General features: G+C 43.5%; 1 protein-coding gene across 5 annotated transcripts in view; it reads right to left on the bottom strand.

Moving 5' to 3' along the window:
* The window catches only part of col6a4a (collagen, type VI, alpha 4a), a 108,342-nt gene extending 93,140 nt beyond the window's left edge, over positions 1–15,202 (bottom strand). For 3 of the 5 annotated variants that reach the window (XM_047361402.1, XM_047361404.1, XM_047361406.1), the window contains exons 1-2: positions 15,129–15,202; positions 1,899–2,014 (exon numbers count right to left, since the gene is read on the bottom strand). In XM_047361402.1, coding sequence (XP_047217358.1) covers positions 1,899–2,014; positions 15,129–15,187 — 175 coding nt within the window. In that variant the 5' untranslated portion in view covers positions 15,188–15,202. The remainder of the gene's footprint in view (positions 1–1,898; positions 2,015–15,128) is intronic. The other 2 variants (XM_047361405.1, XM_047361407.1) reach the window with 1 other exon arrangement.
* Between the last annotated feature and the right edge of the window lie 3,399 nt (positions 15,203–18,601).

Here is an 18,601-nt window from a genome sequence, read left to right as displayed (position 1 = left end):
ATAATTCTGGGAAAAACCAGCTTCAGCAGCTTCAACACCATAAAATGAGGATGTTTTTCTGACCAGAACCAGGAACACTGTATAAGTCTGAAGATGTTCAGGGGTTGGACAATGAAAGTGAAACACCTGTCATTTTAGTGTGGGAGGTTTCATGTCTAAATTGGACCAGCCTGGTAGCCAGTCTTCATTGATTGCACATTGCACCAGTAAGAGCAGAGTGTGAAGGTTCAATTATCAGGGTAAGAGCACAGTTTTGCTCAAAATATTGAAATGCACACAACATTATGGGTGACATACCAGAGTTCAAAAGAGGACAAATTGTTGGTGCACGTCTTGCTGGCGCATCTGTGACCAAGACAGCAAGTCTTTGTGATGTATCAAGAGCCACGGTATCCAGGGTAATGTCAGCATACCACCAAGAAGGACGAACCACATCCAACAGGATTAACTGTGGACGCAAGAGGAAGCTGTCTGAAAGGGATGTTCTGGTGCTAACTCGGTGCAAGGAGCGCAAATCTTGGGCTGTGGACAATGTGAAACATGTATTGTTCTCTGATGAGTCCACTTTTACTGTTTTCCCCACATCTGGGAGAGTTACGGTGTGGAGAAGCCCCAAAGAAGCGTACCACCCAGACTGTTGCATGCCCAGTGTGAAGCATGGGGGTGGATCAGTGATGGTTTGGGCTGCCATATCATGGCATTCCCTTGGCCCAATACTTGTGCTAGATGAACGCGTCACTGCCAAGGACTACCGAACCATTCTTGAGGACCATGTGCATCCAATGGTTCAAACATTGTATCCTGAAGGCGGTGCCGTGTATCAGGATGACAATGCACCAATACACACAGCAAGACTGGTGAAAGATTGGTTTGATGAACATGAAAGTGAAGTTGAACATCTCCCATGGCCTGCACAGTCACCAGATCTAAATATTATTGAGCCATTTTGGGGTGTTTTGGAGGAGCGAGTCAGGAAACGTTTTCCTCCACCAGTATCACGTAGTGACCTGGCCACTATCCTGCAAGAAGAATGGCTTAAAATCCCTCTGACCACTGTGCAGGACTTGTATGTTTCATTCCCAAGATGAATTGATGCTGTATTGGCCGCAAAAGGAGGCCCTACACCATACTAATAAATTATTGTGGTTTAAAACCAGGTGTTTCAGTTTCATTGTCCAACCCCTGTAAGTCTGAATGAACTTTAAGATGCAGGTTGGTCCTCAGGGCTTATGTTCTCTACGTGCACACCTGATTTAAAGATACCATCCTCTGTTGGATTTAATGAAATAATAAATAAAAACACAGCTGGGTTATGAAGTATGGATTTGCATCGCATGATTTCACAAAGTTAAGTTTTAAAACTGACACTGAAAACAAATCTGCCAGTTCTCCTGTGTGTGTATTTGATGACATCACAAGAGGCACAAGAACCAAACTGATCAGCTGGGATTGGTAAACACAAGGTGAACTGATTCTGAAGCTTTCCACTTGCATTTGAGCTACAAATCATCCAACCTTTCATGTCTGAGTTTGACCTCCAACCATGATGGATGCTGCCGTTGAGGCTGATGCTGAAGCAAACTGTAACAACAACAACAACGGACTTCAGACTGAACCTAATGTGTTATTTTGGGTCCAAAATTTGCATTTTTCTGTAGCTATGCATTTAAACACATTTGAGGGTGAATTTGATTAAAAGCAGTTGAATAAATAACATAAAAAACAGAAATAGAAGAACTCTGATCAGTTACCTCATACCTTGTGTGATGTCACCAGAGGCAGGTGGTGCAGACATGTTTTGAGCAGGGAGATTTGATCTTCATTGAATAACTGCTGTTCTAGGATTACATGAATCAGCTATGTTGGACTGGATCTAAAGCATGCAGAACACCACCCACCTGGACCAGTGCTGGGAACCACTGGTGTAGGTGATAGAAGTGAAAACTGTACCTGGTGCAGGTTCAACGTCTGGCTCAAAAGCACTTCACCAGGACAACAGGGGACTCCAACTGTCCTGCAGGACAAAACCATAGAGCACCAGTTAACAAACAACATTGGATCAGATCCATGTGCAAATGTATCGGTTTAAATGGTGAGATTTCTGAAATATTCGCTTTTGTAACATTTATGCTGTAATTAACTGCACCAGTCAGTGAAACTCCTGAAGTTTGCAGATGACACCACTGTTACCGGACTGATCTAGGACAGTGATGAGTCTGCATTCAGACAGCAGGTGGATCGGCTGGTACACTGGTGTGTTCGGAACCACCCAGAACTTAACCCACTCAAGACTTTGGAGATGGTGTTGGACCTTTAGAGAACACCACCCCCACATACCCCCCTTACCATCCCCAGCAACATTGTGTCTGCTTTGTACCACTTCCGGTTCCTAGGAACCACCATTTCTCTGGACCTGAGATGGTCTTCACACATAGATAATGGTCAGAAGAAGGTCCAGCAGAGACTGTACTTCCTGAGGCAACTCAAGAAGTTCAACCTTCCACAGGAGCTGTTGGTCATCTTCTCCACTGCCATCATTCAGTCTGTCCTGTCTTCATCCATCTCAGTGTGGTTTGGTTCATCCACAAAACAGGACAGGTCCAGACTGTAACGAATAATCAGGACTGACCTTCCCTCCATCCAGGACTTATACAGGTCAAGGGTCAGGAAAAGGGCAGCTAACATCTGTGCAGACCCCACACACCCTGCACATAAACTGTTTAGGGTTTGACCTTCAGGTGGCGCTACAGAGCACTGTCTGCTAAAACCAGCCGCCACAAAGTTTCTCTGATGAAGACTTGACCAACATGCATCAACCAACATGCATGCTGTTGGCGGAGACTTTTCTGGACAGAAAATGGTCGCAGGTCTCCTTTTTATTAGTGTTTTGGAGAACAGAAAACGTTTAACTTAATGCACAAGTGAACTGCACAGAAATGCTCTCCATCTAAAAATCAACCTTTCCTTAAATTGTCACAGAGTGTCAACATGACAGAAACATCTGAAACAAGCATGTAAACAGGTCCAGCTGGGAACCATCAGGGTTCTGGTGACTAATGTTACCCAGGTGAGCTCTTTAAAACTGTAAATAACAGTGAGATGAAAACAGGACCTAAACTCCATGAACATGGTGTTTAAGTCTTTAGAATGAAATAACAGCTGTTGTTAATGAAAAAGCGGAGGGTAACACGGTTTTAATGAACCACAGAAAGTGAAAAAAAAGAAAAAACAGGAGATAACTGGAGGCAAATGCGACAGAACATGAACTTCGGCAGCAACAAAAGCAAGATTCAGAGAACAGTCTTTAAGCCCTCATACAAAGACTCTGTCCGCCGTGCATCTTGCTCTCCGTCGCAAATAGAAAATGTTCTAGTCAATGTGATGTTTCAGACTGGGGTGCTGCAGCGTGATGGAGAGCCCTCCTCCGACAACAGAGATAGGGACTGAGTACATTTTTGACAAATGACGGTGATATGATTTGGGGTTGTTTGGTTCTTGGTTTCGGGTTTTTTCTTATGTTTTTCACAGTTAAGGTTTGACTCGTTCTTTTGTTCATTATTATTAGTTATTCTTCTTAGATTTTGAATCATGCTTCTGTTTATTATTTTTCTGGTCATGTTTTAGTCTTGTTCATGTTTTGTCAAGTTTGGCTTTGTTTGTATATTAGAGTCTCTGTTTTTGCCGCAGCCACATTTTGTTCTGTCTGTCAATTAAGTTTATTCTGTTCACCTGCTCCAAGTTAATCTGTCTCCTTGCTCCACCTGGTTTTCACTCCATATATACACACCTGTTCAGTTAGTCGTCGTGGAAACATTTCTCATATCATGTCTTGTTTTTTTGATCATGCCATGCCTGTCTCGCCTGCCCGTTTGTTGTTTTATTCCTGCCTCCTGCTGTGAGTGAGTTTTTGTTATTAAACCTTTTTCACTTTTACCATCCCGCTGCCTGCTCGTCTGCATTCTGGGGTCCTATATCTCGCAAAACCTTAACAGACAGAGCTGTTGCCAGGCGCATCAACACATCCAAAGTAAAAGAGGGGTAACTCTTTACTTATCCTTCCAGCTCCTCTCTTTAGGGGATCTACAGCACAACATCTGCATCTATCTCTTCCTATCCTCTTTCCAGCTAACCTTCCGATCCTTCCTCTTCCTCCATGTCCAACACCCTTCATCTGATCAGTCAACTAACCAGTTCAGTTTATTTATGCAGCACCAGTTCGCAACAAATGTTGTCTCAGGACGCCTCACAACAAGAACAGAACCGGTTCATTTCCAGAAATATATGTAATCAGGTCAGTCCAGTCACACAAACATCCAAAGGCACTTCCATACGTTCCAGTTTGATCCAAGCTGGGAAGCAATGCGGTCAGATTCAGTTTAGTATTCCAGTACTGACTTTACAGCATTCCCTCCTCCTGGCCAAGCATGAGGGTGCAGTGGACTGGAACAACAGTCCCAGCTCTGGACACCTCATCTCCACACTGAGCTGTCCTAATATCCTCATTGTAGGATCTCAGCTCCTCTCCTCCTTGTTGGATCTGGCAGCTCGTTATCAGCAGCTGCAGCTCATCTCCTGATGAGCTCACTGGGCTTCTTAAGGCAGCTGCTGGAACAGGTCTTCGCTGGAACAAAACCTCAGTTATGTGGACTGCCTGCACCTGGTAAATACTCACCTAAGACTGCACTGTAAATATACTCACCATCAGCACTCTCACCTTGGATTCCTGGATTCCGTCCTCCTCTAAATGTTTAGCTAGTTGAGTTTTATTATCTGTTTGTTGCTTGAATCCTGACCCAACATCACGCTGGGGTTGGCTTGAAACTCAGCAGTGTGGTAAAGGGTAATTTTCCTGCTCTTCTAGCATCTGAACTTAGATCAGCTGGAGTTCAAAATGCAACACTTTTATAACGGGATTGGATTATCCTCAACTAACCATATAATTCATGACATTTTTGTTGTGTTTTCATATATATTTGTTTGCTGCACTAGAGGCTTTATTTTTCATTTTTCAACAGTTGGTAGACAGGAAAGAGGGCAAAGAGAGGGGGAGACATTTGGCAAAGATTGTCGGGTCCGGGACTCAAACCCGGGACAGCTGCACCGAGGACTGGTGTTTTAAAACCCCAGATTTCAGATTTTCGACCGGGTGTTTATTTATCTCTAAGCTCTCTGTGGTGAATCATTGGAGGCTTTTTAAATAAATTCCTGATCAAAATATTAAAAAAATTAAAGAATATGCATTTTGCACTTTGGATCTTAAGAAGGTCCTAATAGAGCTAATAGAAGAAATGGGAGCAAAAGACAAAATATTTGAGCAGAAATTTTATTACCAGCTGCATTTAAACCCAAATGTGCTTTTGTCAGTTTAAGACCACAGGCCCCTTGTCATTTTCTGATGGGTATTCACAGTGTGAGGACCTCCTGATGGCAAAGGCAGAAAGCTCTTTGTCTTTGAACGTGGCAGGATGGTTGAGCTGCAGAAGCACGACCTCTCACTAGCTGCCATGGCTGCTGAGGACAGACGCAGTAAGACAGTCATTTCAGATTTCTTAAAAGATCCTGAGGATTATGAAACAAAAAGGTCTAATGGTGGACCTAAAGACATTTCACCGCCGCTGAGCTGTAAGATCCGATTGGGTGTTGTGGAAATATAAATGCCTTATTATTAGTAGCTAAGACTAAGATATATTTGGGACTTTGCTGCTTACAGATTGATTATTATTAGGAGTTTTTAGTTATGATAGTTAAAAAAAACATAAAAGTAGCCTTTAGTATTATAGAGTCCAGTTTTTACACAATGAGTGTTTATTATCCAAGGTTAAAGGTTGCAGGTGTTTTCTGTCTGTATCGTGAGAAGCTGGCAGTGGATTAGGGAGGCATGGTAACTCCTCTCACTGAAGATTCCTGAAGACGTGTGGGAAACATTTCTTTAATTAAATGATGAAATGTATCTCTGTTTCTTTGATACTGTTGCTGGGGAGACATCCACAGACAGAATGATTGTGTCTGTGTACTGCATAGCAGCGTGGGGTATAAAATGTAATGTAACGCAGCCCCCAGTGAGACGACACACAGACGTTTCCAGGTACCCGTGTAAGTATGATGTTTCCCTCTCTAAATTCAGATTGGTTTTAATTAACTTGTGGAAACGTACAACTGATCTCTGACTGAGGATTGTCCTTTGGGTGCCAAATAAAAAGAGTTGATGAGAGGTGAGGAGTAATGTAAGAGTTAACGGACGGTCAGTAAAGTTTTCCTACCTCGACAGTGTCCTTCAAGACACGGGTCGATCCTTGACCCAAATTAAGGCCTTTACTGGTGCTGACTGCCCAGTAATCATCAGACAACATCTGCGAGGAAATGGCTTCAAAAACATCTTTAAACATCTTTAAAGGCCACGTCTCCTTCAATGCCACCAAATGGCCTGTTTGGACTTTGCAAAGAAGCACCAAACATGGAGTAAGAACGTTTAATTCTCTGAGGAGAAAATATTTCACCATGAAGATCCTTATTGCTTCCAACATTACTGGCATGATAAGGAGATCCCACCTGAGATGTTTTCTAAGTGGCACAGTGGAGGGAGCATCATGATTTGTGTTGATTTGTCCTTCAATGGAAGAATGGAGCTTCAGGTTTGCAGGGGCGTCAAACATCAGCTGGCCATGTGGAAATATTGCAGTGGGCCGTCGTCTGTGTGGTGATGACTGGGTTTTTATTCTATTGGACCATGCTGCAGTTCACAATGTCTGCCTGACAGAGAACTTCTTTCAGGAGAAAAAAGTCACTCTAGTGGACCATTCTGTGTGTTCCCCTGATCTAAATCCGACTGGGAACATTTGAGGATGGATGGCAAAGGAAGTTTACAAGAATGGACATGAATGGCAGACAGAACCTCTGTGGGCAGTGGATGCCCTTCATGAAGCCATCTTCAGCAACGTTCCCACTGGCCTCCTGAAACCCTTACATAAAGCACGCCTAAACAACTGAAGTCATCAACAAGAATGGTGGAGCGTCTCATCACCGAGTCCTTCTTTGACTCTTTAGGTTTTGAGGGTTTTCATGTTTTTTGGAGCTGTGGTCTTAAACTTTTGCTCAGCTGATAAACAGCCTATTTCAATTAAATTGTTGTTGTCAATAAATTCCCTGCTCAGATGTTTGGTTTCTTGCTCCCATTTCTTCTTTTAGCATTTTAGCTCTACTTGGAACCTTCTTAAGATCCAATAGTACAAAAGGCAAATTCTAGCAATTTCTTAACTGGTCTTTAGATTTTGGTCAGAAGTGTAATAATCATGACAGAAATGCAGATTTCAGGGATTAATCTCTCATTATGAGGGTTAGAAACTGAATTCATGAGGAAAAGGAGACAGCTTTGGGTGAGGTCCTGGTTGGACCGAAGAGAACCAGAATCAGACATCCAGCTGCACAACCTTCCCAGATTATTTCCAGCACTGCTTCGTATTTGCAGCTCATCTTCATTGTCAGAGAGCTAAATCAGCATTTGGTGCATCTGTTGCAGTGAGGGACCACAGCTCAGAAGTTCAAGCTTGCAACCAGAGATCTTCTCACCATCTAAGATGATCCTACATTGTGAAGCCAACTTCATTTCTTTCTGCTGAACATATTCTACTCCAGTTATTCCACCGACTGTGATGCAATTTGCTTTTACTCAGCAGTAATTCATGTGTTTATTTTCAGGCTTCTTTTATGACTAAAAAGTCCAAATTAAATGAAATTCTTTTTAAAACTTGGACCTTGTGTTTAAAGGAAGCTGAGGATGTGTTATCTCACATGCTGCAGACGGTAGTAACACGGTCTTCTCTCTGCTTCTGGACCACCAGGACCAGAGTTTACAGTAAACGGCATCATTTCTGCATGTAGACCCCCCCCCCCCCCCACACACACACACACACTGAGCTCTTCTGACAGTGTTTGTGCTGATCCATCAGTACTTATACACAGCATGCACTCAGAATGCAGAAAGTGTTTATCAAAAGTAGAAAAAAGCACAGTGTCTTCCTGCCCCGAGACAAGTGTCCACCCTGAGAGCAGATAAACAGGAAAACACACATCAGACATGGTGACGTCTGCTTTGTGCACATTATATTCACATGTGACAGCTTGACAGCGTCCCTTACTGCTGGTGTCCACCACCAGGTTTGGGGATTGCCGCTGTGACAGGCACTGCAGACATTACGGCCACAGCTACAGGCAGCAGCATCGACAATAGATGCGGAGAACATGTTCCACTCGGACTCTATGTCTCTGCGTGGTGGACACCGACAGTAAGAGATGCTGTCAAGCTGAAGAAGGAGTCTTATCGGCTGTGGTTGGCTTGTGGGACTCCTTAGGCGGCTGACGAGTACTGTGAAGCCAAGCGTGCCGCGGCCCGGTCTGTGGCAGAGGCAAAAAGTCGGGCCTGGGAGGAGTTTAGTGAGGCCATGGAGAAGGACTACCGGTTGGCCTCGAAGCGGTTCTGGCAAACCGTCCGGCGCCTCAGGAGGGGGAAGCAGTGCTTCGCCAACACTATTTACAGTGGGGTTGGGGAGCTGCTGACCTCGACTGGGGACATTATTTGGCGGTGGAAGGAGTACTTCGAGGATCTCCTCAGTCCTGCCATCACGCATTCCCTGGTGGAAGCAGAGGCTGGGGACCCGGGGTTGGACTCTTTCATCACCCAGGCTGAAGTCATTGAGGTGGTTAAAAAGCTCCACGGTGGCAGGGCTTCGGGGGTGGATGAGATCCGCCCTGAGTACCTCAAGTTTCTGGATGTTGTGGGGCTGTCATGGTTGACGCGCCTCCCTGGTAAGGCCTACGCCAGGGTATTGGAGAGGAGAGTCCGACCGATAGTCGAACCTCGGCTTCAGGAGGAGCAGTGTGGTTTTCGTCCCGGCCGTGGAACACTGGACCAGCTCTATACCCTCTGCAGGGTACTCGAGGGTTCATGGGAGTTTGCCCAACCGGTTCACATGTGTTTTTGTGGACATGGAGAAAGCATTCAACATGGTGTCCTGTGGGGAGGTGCTCCAGGAGTATAGAATCGGGGCCCTTTATTAGGGGCCATCCGGTCCCTGTACGAGTGGAGCAGGAGTTTGGTTCGCATTGCCGGCACTAAGTCGGACCTGTTCCCGGTGCATGTTGGACTCCAGCAGGGCTGCCCTTTGTCACCGGTCCTGTTCATAACTTTTATGGACAGGATTTCTAGGCGCAGCCAAGGGCCAGAAGGGGTCTGGTTTGGGGACCAGTGGATTTCATCTCTTCTTTTTGCAGATGACGTGGTCCTGCTGGCCCCCTCTAGCCAAGACCTACAGCATGCGCTGTGGCGGTTTGCAGCCGAGTGTGAAGCGGCTGGGATGAGGATCAGCTCCTCCAAGTCCGAGGCCATGGTTCTCGACCGGAAAAGGGTGGCTTGTCCTCTTCAGGTTGGAGGGGAGTTCCTGCCTCAAGTGGAGGAGTTTAAGTATCTCGGGGTCTTGTTCACGAGTGAGGGAAGAATGGAGCGGGAGATCGACAGACGGATCGGTGCGGCTGCCGCAGTAATGAGGGCGCTGTGCCGGTCCGTTGTGGTGAAGAGAGAGCTGAGCAGAAAAGCAAAGCTCTCAATTTACCGGTCTGTCTACGTTCCTACCCTCACCTATGGCCATGAACTTTGGGTCATGACCGCAAGAACGAGATTCCAGACACAAGCGGCTGAAATGAGCTTCCTCCGTAGGGTGGCCGAGCACTCCCTTAGAGATAGGGTGAGGATCTCGGCCATCCGGGAGGGGCTCGGAGTAGAGCCGCTGCTCCTCCACATCGAGAGGAGCCAGTTGAGGTGGCTCGGGCATCTATACTGGATGCCTCCTGGACGCCTTCCTGGGGAGGTGTTCCAGGCACGTCCCACCGGGAGGAGGCCCAGGGGACGGCCCAGGACACGCTGGAGAGACTATGTCTCTCGGCTGGCCTGGGAACTCCTTGCGCTCCCCCTGGAGGAGCTGGAGGAGGTGTCTGGGGAGAGGGACATCTGGGTGTCTCTGCTGAGTCTGCTGCCCCCGCGGAAGCGGAAGACGACGTGTACGAGTACGAGAACATTCACATGTGAAGATCTAAACCCCATCTCAGCTCCATCTGGAGGATCACCTGCTCACTGGGAGAGCAATCCTGCACGTTATCTCAGTTGGTTCTCAAACAGCTGACTCAGATGCTGAGAACTGTTGCAGACTGAGATGTTTGGACAGGGTCTCATCATGAAGGAAACAATCACAGCTGAAGAAATTAAATCCAGACCAACAAGCATCTCTGGAGCTCATTTCTGGACAAGATCTGGTTGGAGTAGGAGCAGAAACAACAGAACACGGACAGAACGGCTGTCTGAGGTCAAACTTCAGAAGATTCATGACTACAGAAAGTTTCTGCTGGCTTGGTGTGCCACCAACGGACTTCAAACACATAAAAACTGACTTCACAGCCAGATAAGGCTGCTTCTGAGCACTTCTGAACACCACAACCAATGGTCCTTTTATTCAAACCTCCATGCCTCCTTCCACTGAAACTTCTTCTGTCACCTCCAGATCTTTCTAAAGGAAAACTCCTGAAAACAAAGATGCTTTTATGGGATTCAGGGTGTTACTTGGTGAAACAGATGCAACTTCATGCATTCAAGTGCAGAAATAAATGCACATCTTAATGAACTTGGTCCCACAGAAGGAGACCCGCTTCAGAAACACGTCAGGTCTGAACATCAGTAACAGCAGGCAACTCGGAGCTCGTTCTTTTAGAACTGACTAACAGTTAACTTAAATCTCCTAAATGGACTTCAGACGTGGAGAAAATGGGAGGATTTAGGAAACTTATCCGGTTCCTTCCGTCTTCTGCAGATTGTTTGGAAGAAAATCAAAAAACGTTCCAGACAGCGAGCAGGCGGTGCTGAATGATGGGAGCGACCTTCATCCTGAAAGATCAAACAGCCCTGATCCTAATCTGATCCTCTGATTGGTTCCTGGCTCCGCTGGCGCTCCCTGCTAATGACTGAGGGTCTGAAAACATGTAACTCTGACCAAATAAAGCCCCTGACACACACACATACACACACACATACACACACACACACACACACACACACACACACACACACACACACACACACACACACACACACACACACACACACACACACACACACACAAGCAAGCACAGGAACAATGCAAACAATTCATGAAATGGGAATACAACTATGAAATAAACAGATCCAGGATAAAATCAAATGTGTGAACATTTATACAGCAATGACCTGTTTGAAGAGTTTCAGTCAGGTTTCAGAGCTCATCATAGCACTGAAACAGCTCTGCTGAAAGTCACTAATGATATTCTTATGGCCTCAGATAATGGACTTGTGTCTGTTCTGGTTCTGTTAGATCTCAGTGCTGCATTTGATCCAGTCGACCATAATATTCTCTTAGAAAGGCTGGAATATGCTGTAGGGATCAGGGGAACAGCGCTAGGCTGGTTTAAATCTTATCTGTCTGACAGATTCCAGTTTGTTCATGTAAATGATAAATCATCTTTAAACTCCAGGGTTAATTGTGGAGTACCACAGGGTTCAGTACTTGGGCCAATTCTCTTTACTATATATATGCTTCCAATAGGTCAAATTATCAGGCAGCATAGAATATATTTTCACTGTTACGCTGATGATACTCAGCTTTACTTATCCATAAATCCTGATGAGCCCAACCAGTTAGATAGACTACAAGCATGTCTTGAAGATATAAAAACTTGGATGACTTTAAATTATCTGCTTCTAAATTCAGACAAGACAGAAGTTGTCGTCTTTGGACCGGAGTCTTTAAAAAAGAAACTGCTTAGTCAATCACTTAACCTGGATGGCATTAAATTGACCTCCAGTAATAAAGTAAAAAACCTTGGTGTTAACTTTGACTAGGACATGTCATTTAAATCCCATATTAAACAGGTTTCTAGGATTTCCTTCTTTCATCTCCAGAACATTGCCAAAATTATAAATATCCTGTCCAGGAGTGACGCTGAAAAACTAGTCCATGCATTTGTTACTTCAAGGCTGGACTATTGTAATTCTTTACTATCAGGATGTCCACAAAATGCAGTTAAAACCCTTCAGTTGATTCAAAATGCTGCAGCAAGAGTTCTAATGAAAATTAAAAAGAGAGATCATATTTCTCCTATTTTAACTTCCCTTCATTGGCTCCCTGTTAAATCCAGAATAGAATTTAAAATTCTCCTCCTCACATATAAAGCCCTTAATGATCTAGCTCCATCATACATCAGAGATCTGATTGGTCCATATGTTCCTAACAGAGCACTTTGTTCTCAGACTGCAGGTTTACTGGTGGTTCCTAGAGTCTCTAGAAGTAGAATGGGAGGCAGATCCTTTAGTTATCAGGCTCCTCTCCTGTGGAACCAGCTCCCAGTTTTAGTCCGTGAGGCAGACACCCTGTCTACTTTTAAGGCTAGGCTTAAAACTTTCCTTTTTGATAAAACTTATAGTTAGAGTGGCTTAGTTTATCCTGAGCTATCTTCCTTATTTTTTACCTCCGTCTTCCTCCCTCCCTGTTGGATGGAGTAAGGGGGAGTCAGGTTTAGCCTAAACCGGCTCAGTTATGGTTGAGGTGCAAACACACCCTCCATTTCTGCTACCTGTATGACCCCTTCTCTTTTCCAATGATTATAATCAGTCTGACAGAGAGAGGTATCCCAATCATTGTGGTTTTTAGTATAACAATGACCATCAGTGGGACCCTTTGTGAGGTTCCTTGAGACGACATTGTTGTCAATAAGCGCCGTTTAACTAAATAATCTGAACTGAAACTATGTTCTCTCTTTCAGACTCTAACCTTGAAAACTGGATCAGAGTTTATCTGTTCTTTCTTTCTAGATGAAACGACTAAAGGAGCTACATCCATTAACATTTACTTTTCCTTCCCATAGAAAGTACTCCTGGATCAGTGCTTCTTTGTTCTCTTTGTGTCTCTGCTCTGTTCTCTCAAACCTCCAGGTGGTCATGGCAGATGGCCGCTCACACTGAGCCTGGTTCTGGTTCTGCTGGGTTTCCTTAGACAGAAAAACTTTTTATCCAATTTGAATAAATAAATGAATCTGACTGCACTGTTCAATGGTTAGGACTAATTGGAATGTATGAACCTGACTTTTGTGAAGAGCGTTGAGACGACATGTGCTGTGAATTGGCGCTACATAAATAGATTGAATTGAAAACTGACAGGACAAACTGACTCGACCTTCTGTTTAAAGGAACCAAAGCTGCAAAAGATGCTTTAACTACAGGACAACTTGTGCTCTGAAGAGGCTCCATTTATAGAATCTGTACAGATGATTTATTCCACATTAAGAAATCTTCTAAATGCCACTTTTAGTCCAGAGAAAAGATCAGCGTCTTATACATTCTATGAAGACCATCATGAGGACTTCACTTCTCTGGCCTCTGAGGCTTCTGGGATGGACCATCACTCAGTAGCAACATGGATCAGATGGATCAGTTGCCCAGATGTTTGTTGGAGCATCAAGCCTTTTGTCAGGCCCCAGTCCATGCAGCCAGGCTCGGTGATGGGAGGAGGTTGCATCATGTTATGGGCTTTGATCATTTCCTTTTCTCTTTGAAGGCCTGTCCCCAGCAGAGAAGGTTGCCAGACAATGAAGACAAGTTTGCAGGAATAATGGGACAGAAAAAATACCCAAAACACTTCATGCTAGGTGTCCTCAGTGCCAGAATGGCTGGGAACGTTAGAGAAAGAATGGGAACGTTAGCAGGGTGGGAAATTAGGGACAGGTTCTTCTTCTGCAGGTGGCCTAAAATATAAGATTAGATGATATTAAGAGATGAAATGAAATACGAAAATAGTTGAGATTCTCCAAAGCTGCCCAAACATTCCTCATAAGGAAGCTTTTATTTCCAAATTTGTTTTTGTTGTCTGACTGAAAAAAATGGGCGGAAAGCAGACAAAGAGCCTCCAGAGAGAACTGAGGTCACAGCAGACAGTGCTGGATGATACTGATTTATGATCACACAAATATGCTGAAGCTGCCAAGTACACATGATTTGGCGCCATGGTTTGGGGAGAAGGCTGTTGCTTCAGCGTGATTCCCCTGATAGAAGGAAATTTCAACCGAAACAGATGAAGAAATGGAAATAAATAGCTCAACAGCATCCAGTTAAGCAGTGGAAGCAAATCATTGAGATTTTCCAATGAAACTGAGTCACTGAATGAAGAGGAAATGACTGCACAAAGTACTCCTGGTCCCAGTGGGAGCAGAAAGGCAAGAAACTGTGGAGAGTGTTGTCCAAGCTGGATGGAAAACAGATGAAGCATAGATAGAGTAGGTTCTGTTTTTATTCAAATGCACATTTAAAAGCAATTATCTGGATCATAGGTGCACAAACTTCTGGCTGAGAACACCTCATCAGGTCACTGACTACACAATCAGTTCCAGACAGAGGAGCAGTAAATTAAAGACGAAGAACAAGTTAATATTATTTATGATGTAAAAGCTGAGAGTAAAGAAGAACAAGAACAGTCTGACTGATGCAGTTTAGTTAGTTTATACCTGCAGCCTTCAGATGGCAGGAAGATTGACAGCAGGAATAAGAGCAGCGGAAGGAAAAACTTAGATTTATGCACAAATTCTGAATTTTAGAAATTGGGATAATATGAACACTAATGTGTCTGCTGCTGTTTCACAAAGAAGATCTTTCATGTTTGAAGAAAATACAGCAGCTTTAAGGGGATTGGCAGTAATCAATATAGGTCATGTCATTCAAAAAGCTTCAGCAGCCAGAAGATATACAGACATGTTAACATTTAACATGTTTTACCTTAAAAGGACAAGAGAAAAACAGCCTCACTTTAAGTAGTCTTACATTTCCTGAAGAATTCAACCTTTAAATGTGTTTAAAAAACAGACTATTTACACTGAAAACCTTCAACTGGTTTAATTAAGCACATAAAAGTATTAATTTCATAAACATTTTATTTAAGTGTTGAACATAAAACTGCAGGTTTTAAAGGCGAGTCGGCAACAAACACACAGCTGCACCTCGCTCTGCAGCTTAGAACCAGTTTCCTCTGCAACATTCTTCATTCAAAAAGTCCAGAGTTACTTACAGATGTGCCGCTCTGCGTCCGCTCCCTCCACACAACAAACACCCGAGTCCTACAGCCATGTAGGGAGGTTCAGGCCTGATTCTGCAGGAAACACCTCCAGCCGTCTGCCCCTCCCTCTGCTCTGCTCCCTGAGCCGCTGCAAACTGGAGGAGATCCGCCAAACACCCAAAGATCAGCGAGCAGCTGCAGCAGTGCTGCATGGAAAACATACACCTGCTCACAGCTGCTCTCCTGCAAACTTTAGTTTCTTCAAAGGTTGGAAGGTTGCGTCAAGAATGTTTGTAAGACTCCTGCTTGTCCCTGTGGGACAGAGAGACAAAGGAGATGTCCTCTGTGGACTTGATTGTTGTAGATTCATGTTCTGAGGAAGACATCCACGTGTGGATGGATAGCGTCCTGCTAAAGCAGCTGGAAGAACCAAGGGGGTTCTGGTTCCCAGTATGATTATCAGCACAGGTCCTTTCAGCAGCTGATTGTCTCTCCTTGAAACAGACCATCCTATTCATCACACCAGGTTCTACAGCATGGACCACACAGATGTCACAGACAAATCAAATGGACCCTCAGCTTCCAGCAACAATCAGAGAGAGGAAGTCCAACTCTGCAGTGCTTGCAAAGGTTCTGTTTGCCGATACGAGTGAGAACTCTTCATTGATCTGGCAGAAGTTGTCTTCAGTGTTGAAAATCATTTTATTCAGGATGTGGTTTTTTTGTGTCATGCAGTAAAAATTGAGGTTTGATTTGTCTGTCAGAATGAAAGCTGCTGATTCTGAAACCGAGAAAACTATTTGTCAACTGAACTGGAAACTGACGTTTGAAAATGTGATAAAACGTGTTTTAAAACCGGTTTAATTGCGGATTTATGGGATCTTAATGGATAAGACAGAGTTAATTTCCTCTAGTCTCAAATAATTCAAAACAGACAAAGATCTTTTTTTTCATGCAGGATCATGTCAATAACTTAGAATATCTTTAAAAACTTACTTTATTCAAAAGTTGTACTGGAAAAGTGAAATTAATGTAAGATTTATTGCACACAGAGTGAGATATTTTAGGCATTTTCATTTACGCACAATTTGCACACAACAGATAATTCAATTAAATTCAGTTTTATTTATATAGCACCAATTCACAACACATGTCGTCTCAAGGTTCTTCACAACAGTCAAGTTCATCCATTCCTATTAATCGTAACCATTGAACAGTTCAGTCAGATTCAGTTATTTATTCAAATTGGATAAAAAGTTTTTCTATCTAAGGAAACCCAGCAGATTGCATCCAGTCAGTGACTTGCAGCATTCACTCCTCCTGGATGAGCATGTAGAGACAGTGGATAGTCACTGGCGTTGACTTTGCAGCAATCCCTCATACTGAGCATGCATGTAGCGACAGTGGAGAGGAAAAACTCCCTTTTAACAGGAAGAAACCTCCAGCAGAACCAGAACCAGGCTCAGTGTGAGTGGCCATCTGCCACGACCGACTGGAGGTTTGAGAGAACAGAGCAGAGACACAAAGAGAACAAAGAAGCACTGATCCAGGAGTACTTTCTATGGGAAGGAAAAGTAAATGTTAATGGATGTAGCTCCTTTAGTCGTTTCATCTAGAAAGAAAGAACAGATAAACTCTGATCCAGTTTTCAAGGTTAGAGTCTGAAAGAGAGAACATAGAGTTAGTTACAGTAGAAGCTCAGTCAGTAGCCATGTCTAGGAGAGAGAAAGGGTTAAACACTGAAAGACAGGGCCATGTGGATCATCTGTAGAAGGTGAGCATTAAGTTGTTGCCAGCAGAAGCTCGGACGATGCCCCTCTCCAGAAAGGTGTCACAGAGTCAGGCCAGGTGTAGCTTCTAGGAAGAGAAAAGAGAGAACAAAGTTAAAAGCTGAAATAACAGCAAATAATGCAAAATTGGAGAGTAGTGTGAGAATGTAGCGAAGAGGGTGAAAGTGGTCATTATGTCCTCCAGCAGCCTAAGCCTATAGCAGCATAACTACAGAGATAGTTCAGGATAAACTAAGCCACTCTAACTATAAGCTTTATCAAAAAGGAAAGTTTTAAGCCTAGCCTTAAAAGTAGACAGGGTGTCTGCCTCACGGACTAAAACTGGGAGCTGGTTCCACAGGAGAGGAGCCTGATAACTAAAGGATCTGCCTCCCATTCTACTTCTAGAGACTCTAGGAACCACCAGTAAACCTGCAGTCTGAGAACAAAGTGCTCTGTTAGGAACATATGGACCAATCAGATCTCTGATGTATGATGGAGCTAGATCATTAAGGGCTTTATATGTGAGGAGGAGAATTTTAAATTCTATTCTGGATTTAACAGGGAGCCAATGAAGGGAAGCTAAAATAGGAGAAATATGATCTCTCTTTTTAATTTTCATCAGAACTCTTGCTGCAGCATTTTGAATCAGCTGAAGGCTTTTAACTGCATTTTGTGGACATCCTGATAGTAAAGAATTACAATAGTCCAGCCTTGAAGTAACAAATGCATGGACTAGTTTTTCAGCGTCACTCCTGGACAGGATATTTCTAATTTTGGCAATGTTCTGGAGGTGAAAGAAGGAAATCCTAGAAACCTGTTTAATATGGGATTTAAATGACATGTCCTAGTCAAAGTTAACACCAAGGTTTTTTACTTTATTATCGGAGGTCAATTTAATGCCATCCAGGTTAAGTAATTGACTAAGCAGTTTCTTTTTTAAAGACTCCGGTCCAAAGATGACAACTTCTGTCTTGTCTGAATTTAGAAGCAGAAAATTTAAAGTCATCCAAGTTTTTATATCTTCAAGACATGCTTGTAGTCTATCTAACTGGTTGGGTTCATCAGGATTTATGGATAAGTAAAGCTGAGTATCATCAGCGTAACAGTGACAATTTATCCTATGCTGCCTGATAATTTGACCTATTGGAAGCATATATATAGTAAAGAGAATTGGCCCAAGTACTGAACCATGTGGTACTCCACCATTAACCCTGGAGTTTAAAGATGATTTATCATTTACATGAACAAACTGGAATCTGTCAGACAGATAAGATTTAAACCAGCCTAGCGCTGTTCCCCTGATCCCTACAGCATATTCCGGCCTTTCTAAGAGAATATTATGGTCGACTGGATCAAATGCAGCACTGAGATCTAACAGAACCAGAACAGACACAAGTCCATTATCTGAGGCCATAAGAATATCATTAGTGACTTTCAGCAGAGCTGTTTCAGTGCTATGATGAGCTCTGAAACCTGACTGAAACTCTTCAAACAGGTCATTGCTGTATAAATGTTCACACATTTGATTAGCAACTATTTTCTCAAGAATTTTAGATAAGAATGGAAGATTGGATATAGGTCTGTAATTTATTAAATCATCTCGATCAAGCGAAGGTTTCTTAAGTAAAGGTTTAATTACAGCTAACTTAAAAGCCTGTGGTTCTGATCCATTTACTAAAGATAGATTAATCATATCTAAAATGGGGCTGGTAA

Source organism: Girardinichthys multiradiatus, chromosome 3 (assembly GCF_021462225.1).
Source record: "Girardinichthys multiradiatus isolate DD_20200921_A chromosome 3, DD_fGirMul_XY1, whole genome shotgun sequence".
NCBI classification, from domain to species: Eukaryota; Metazoa; Chordata; class Actinopteri; order Cyprinodontiformes; family Goodeidae; genus Girardinichthys; species Girardinichthys multiradiatus.
This window is presented reverse-complemented; position numbering and strand designations above follow the sequence as displayed.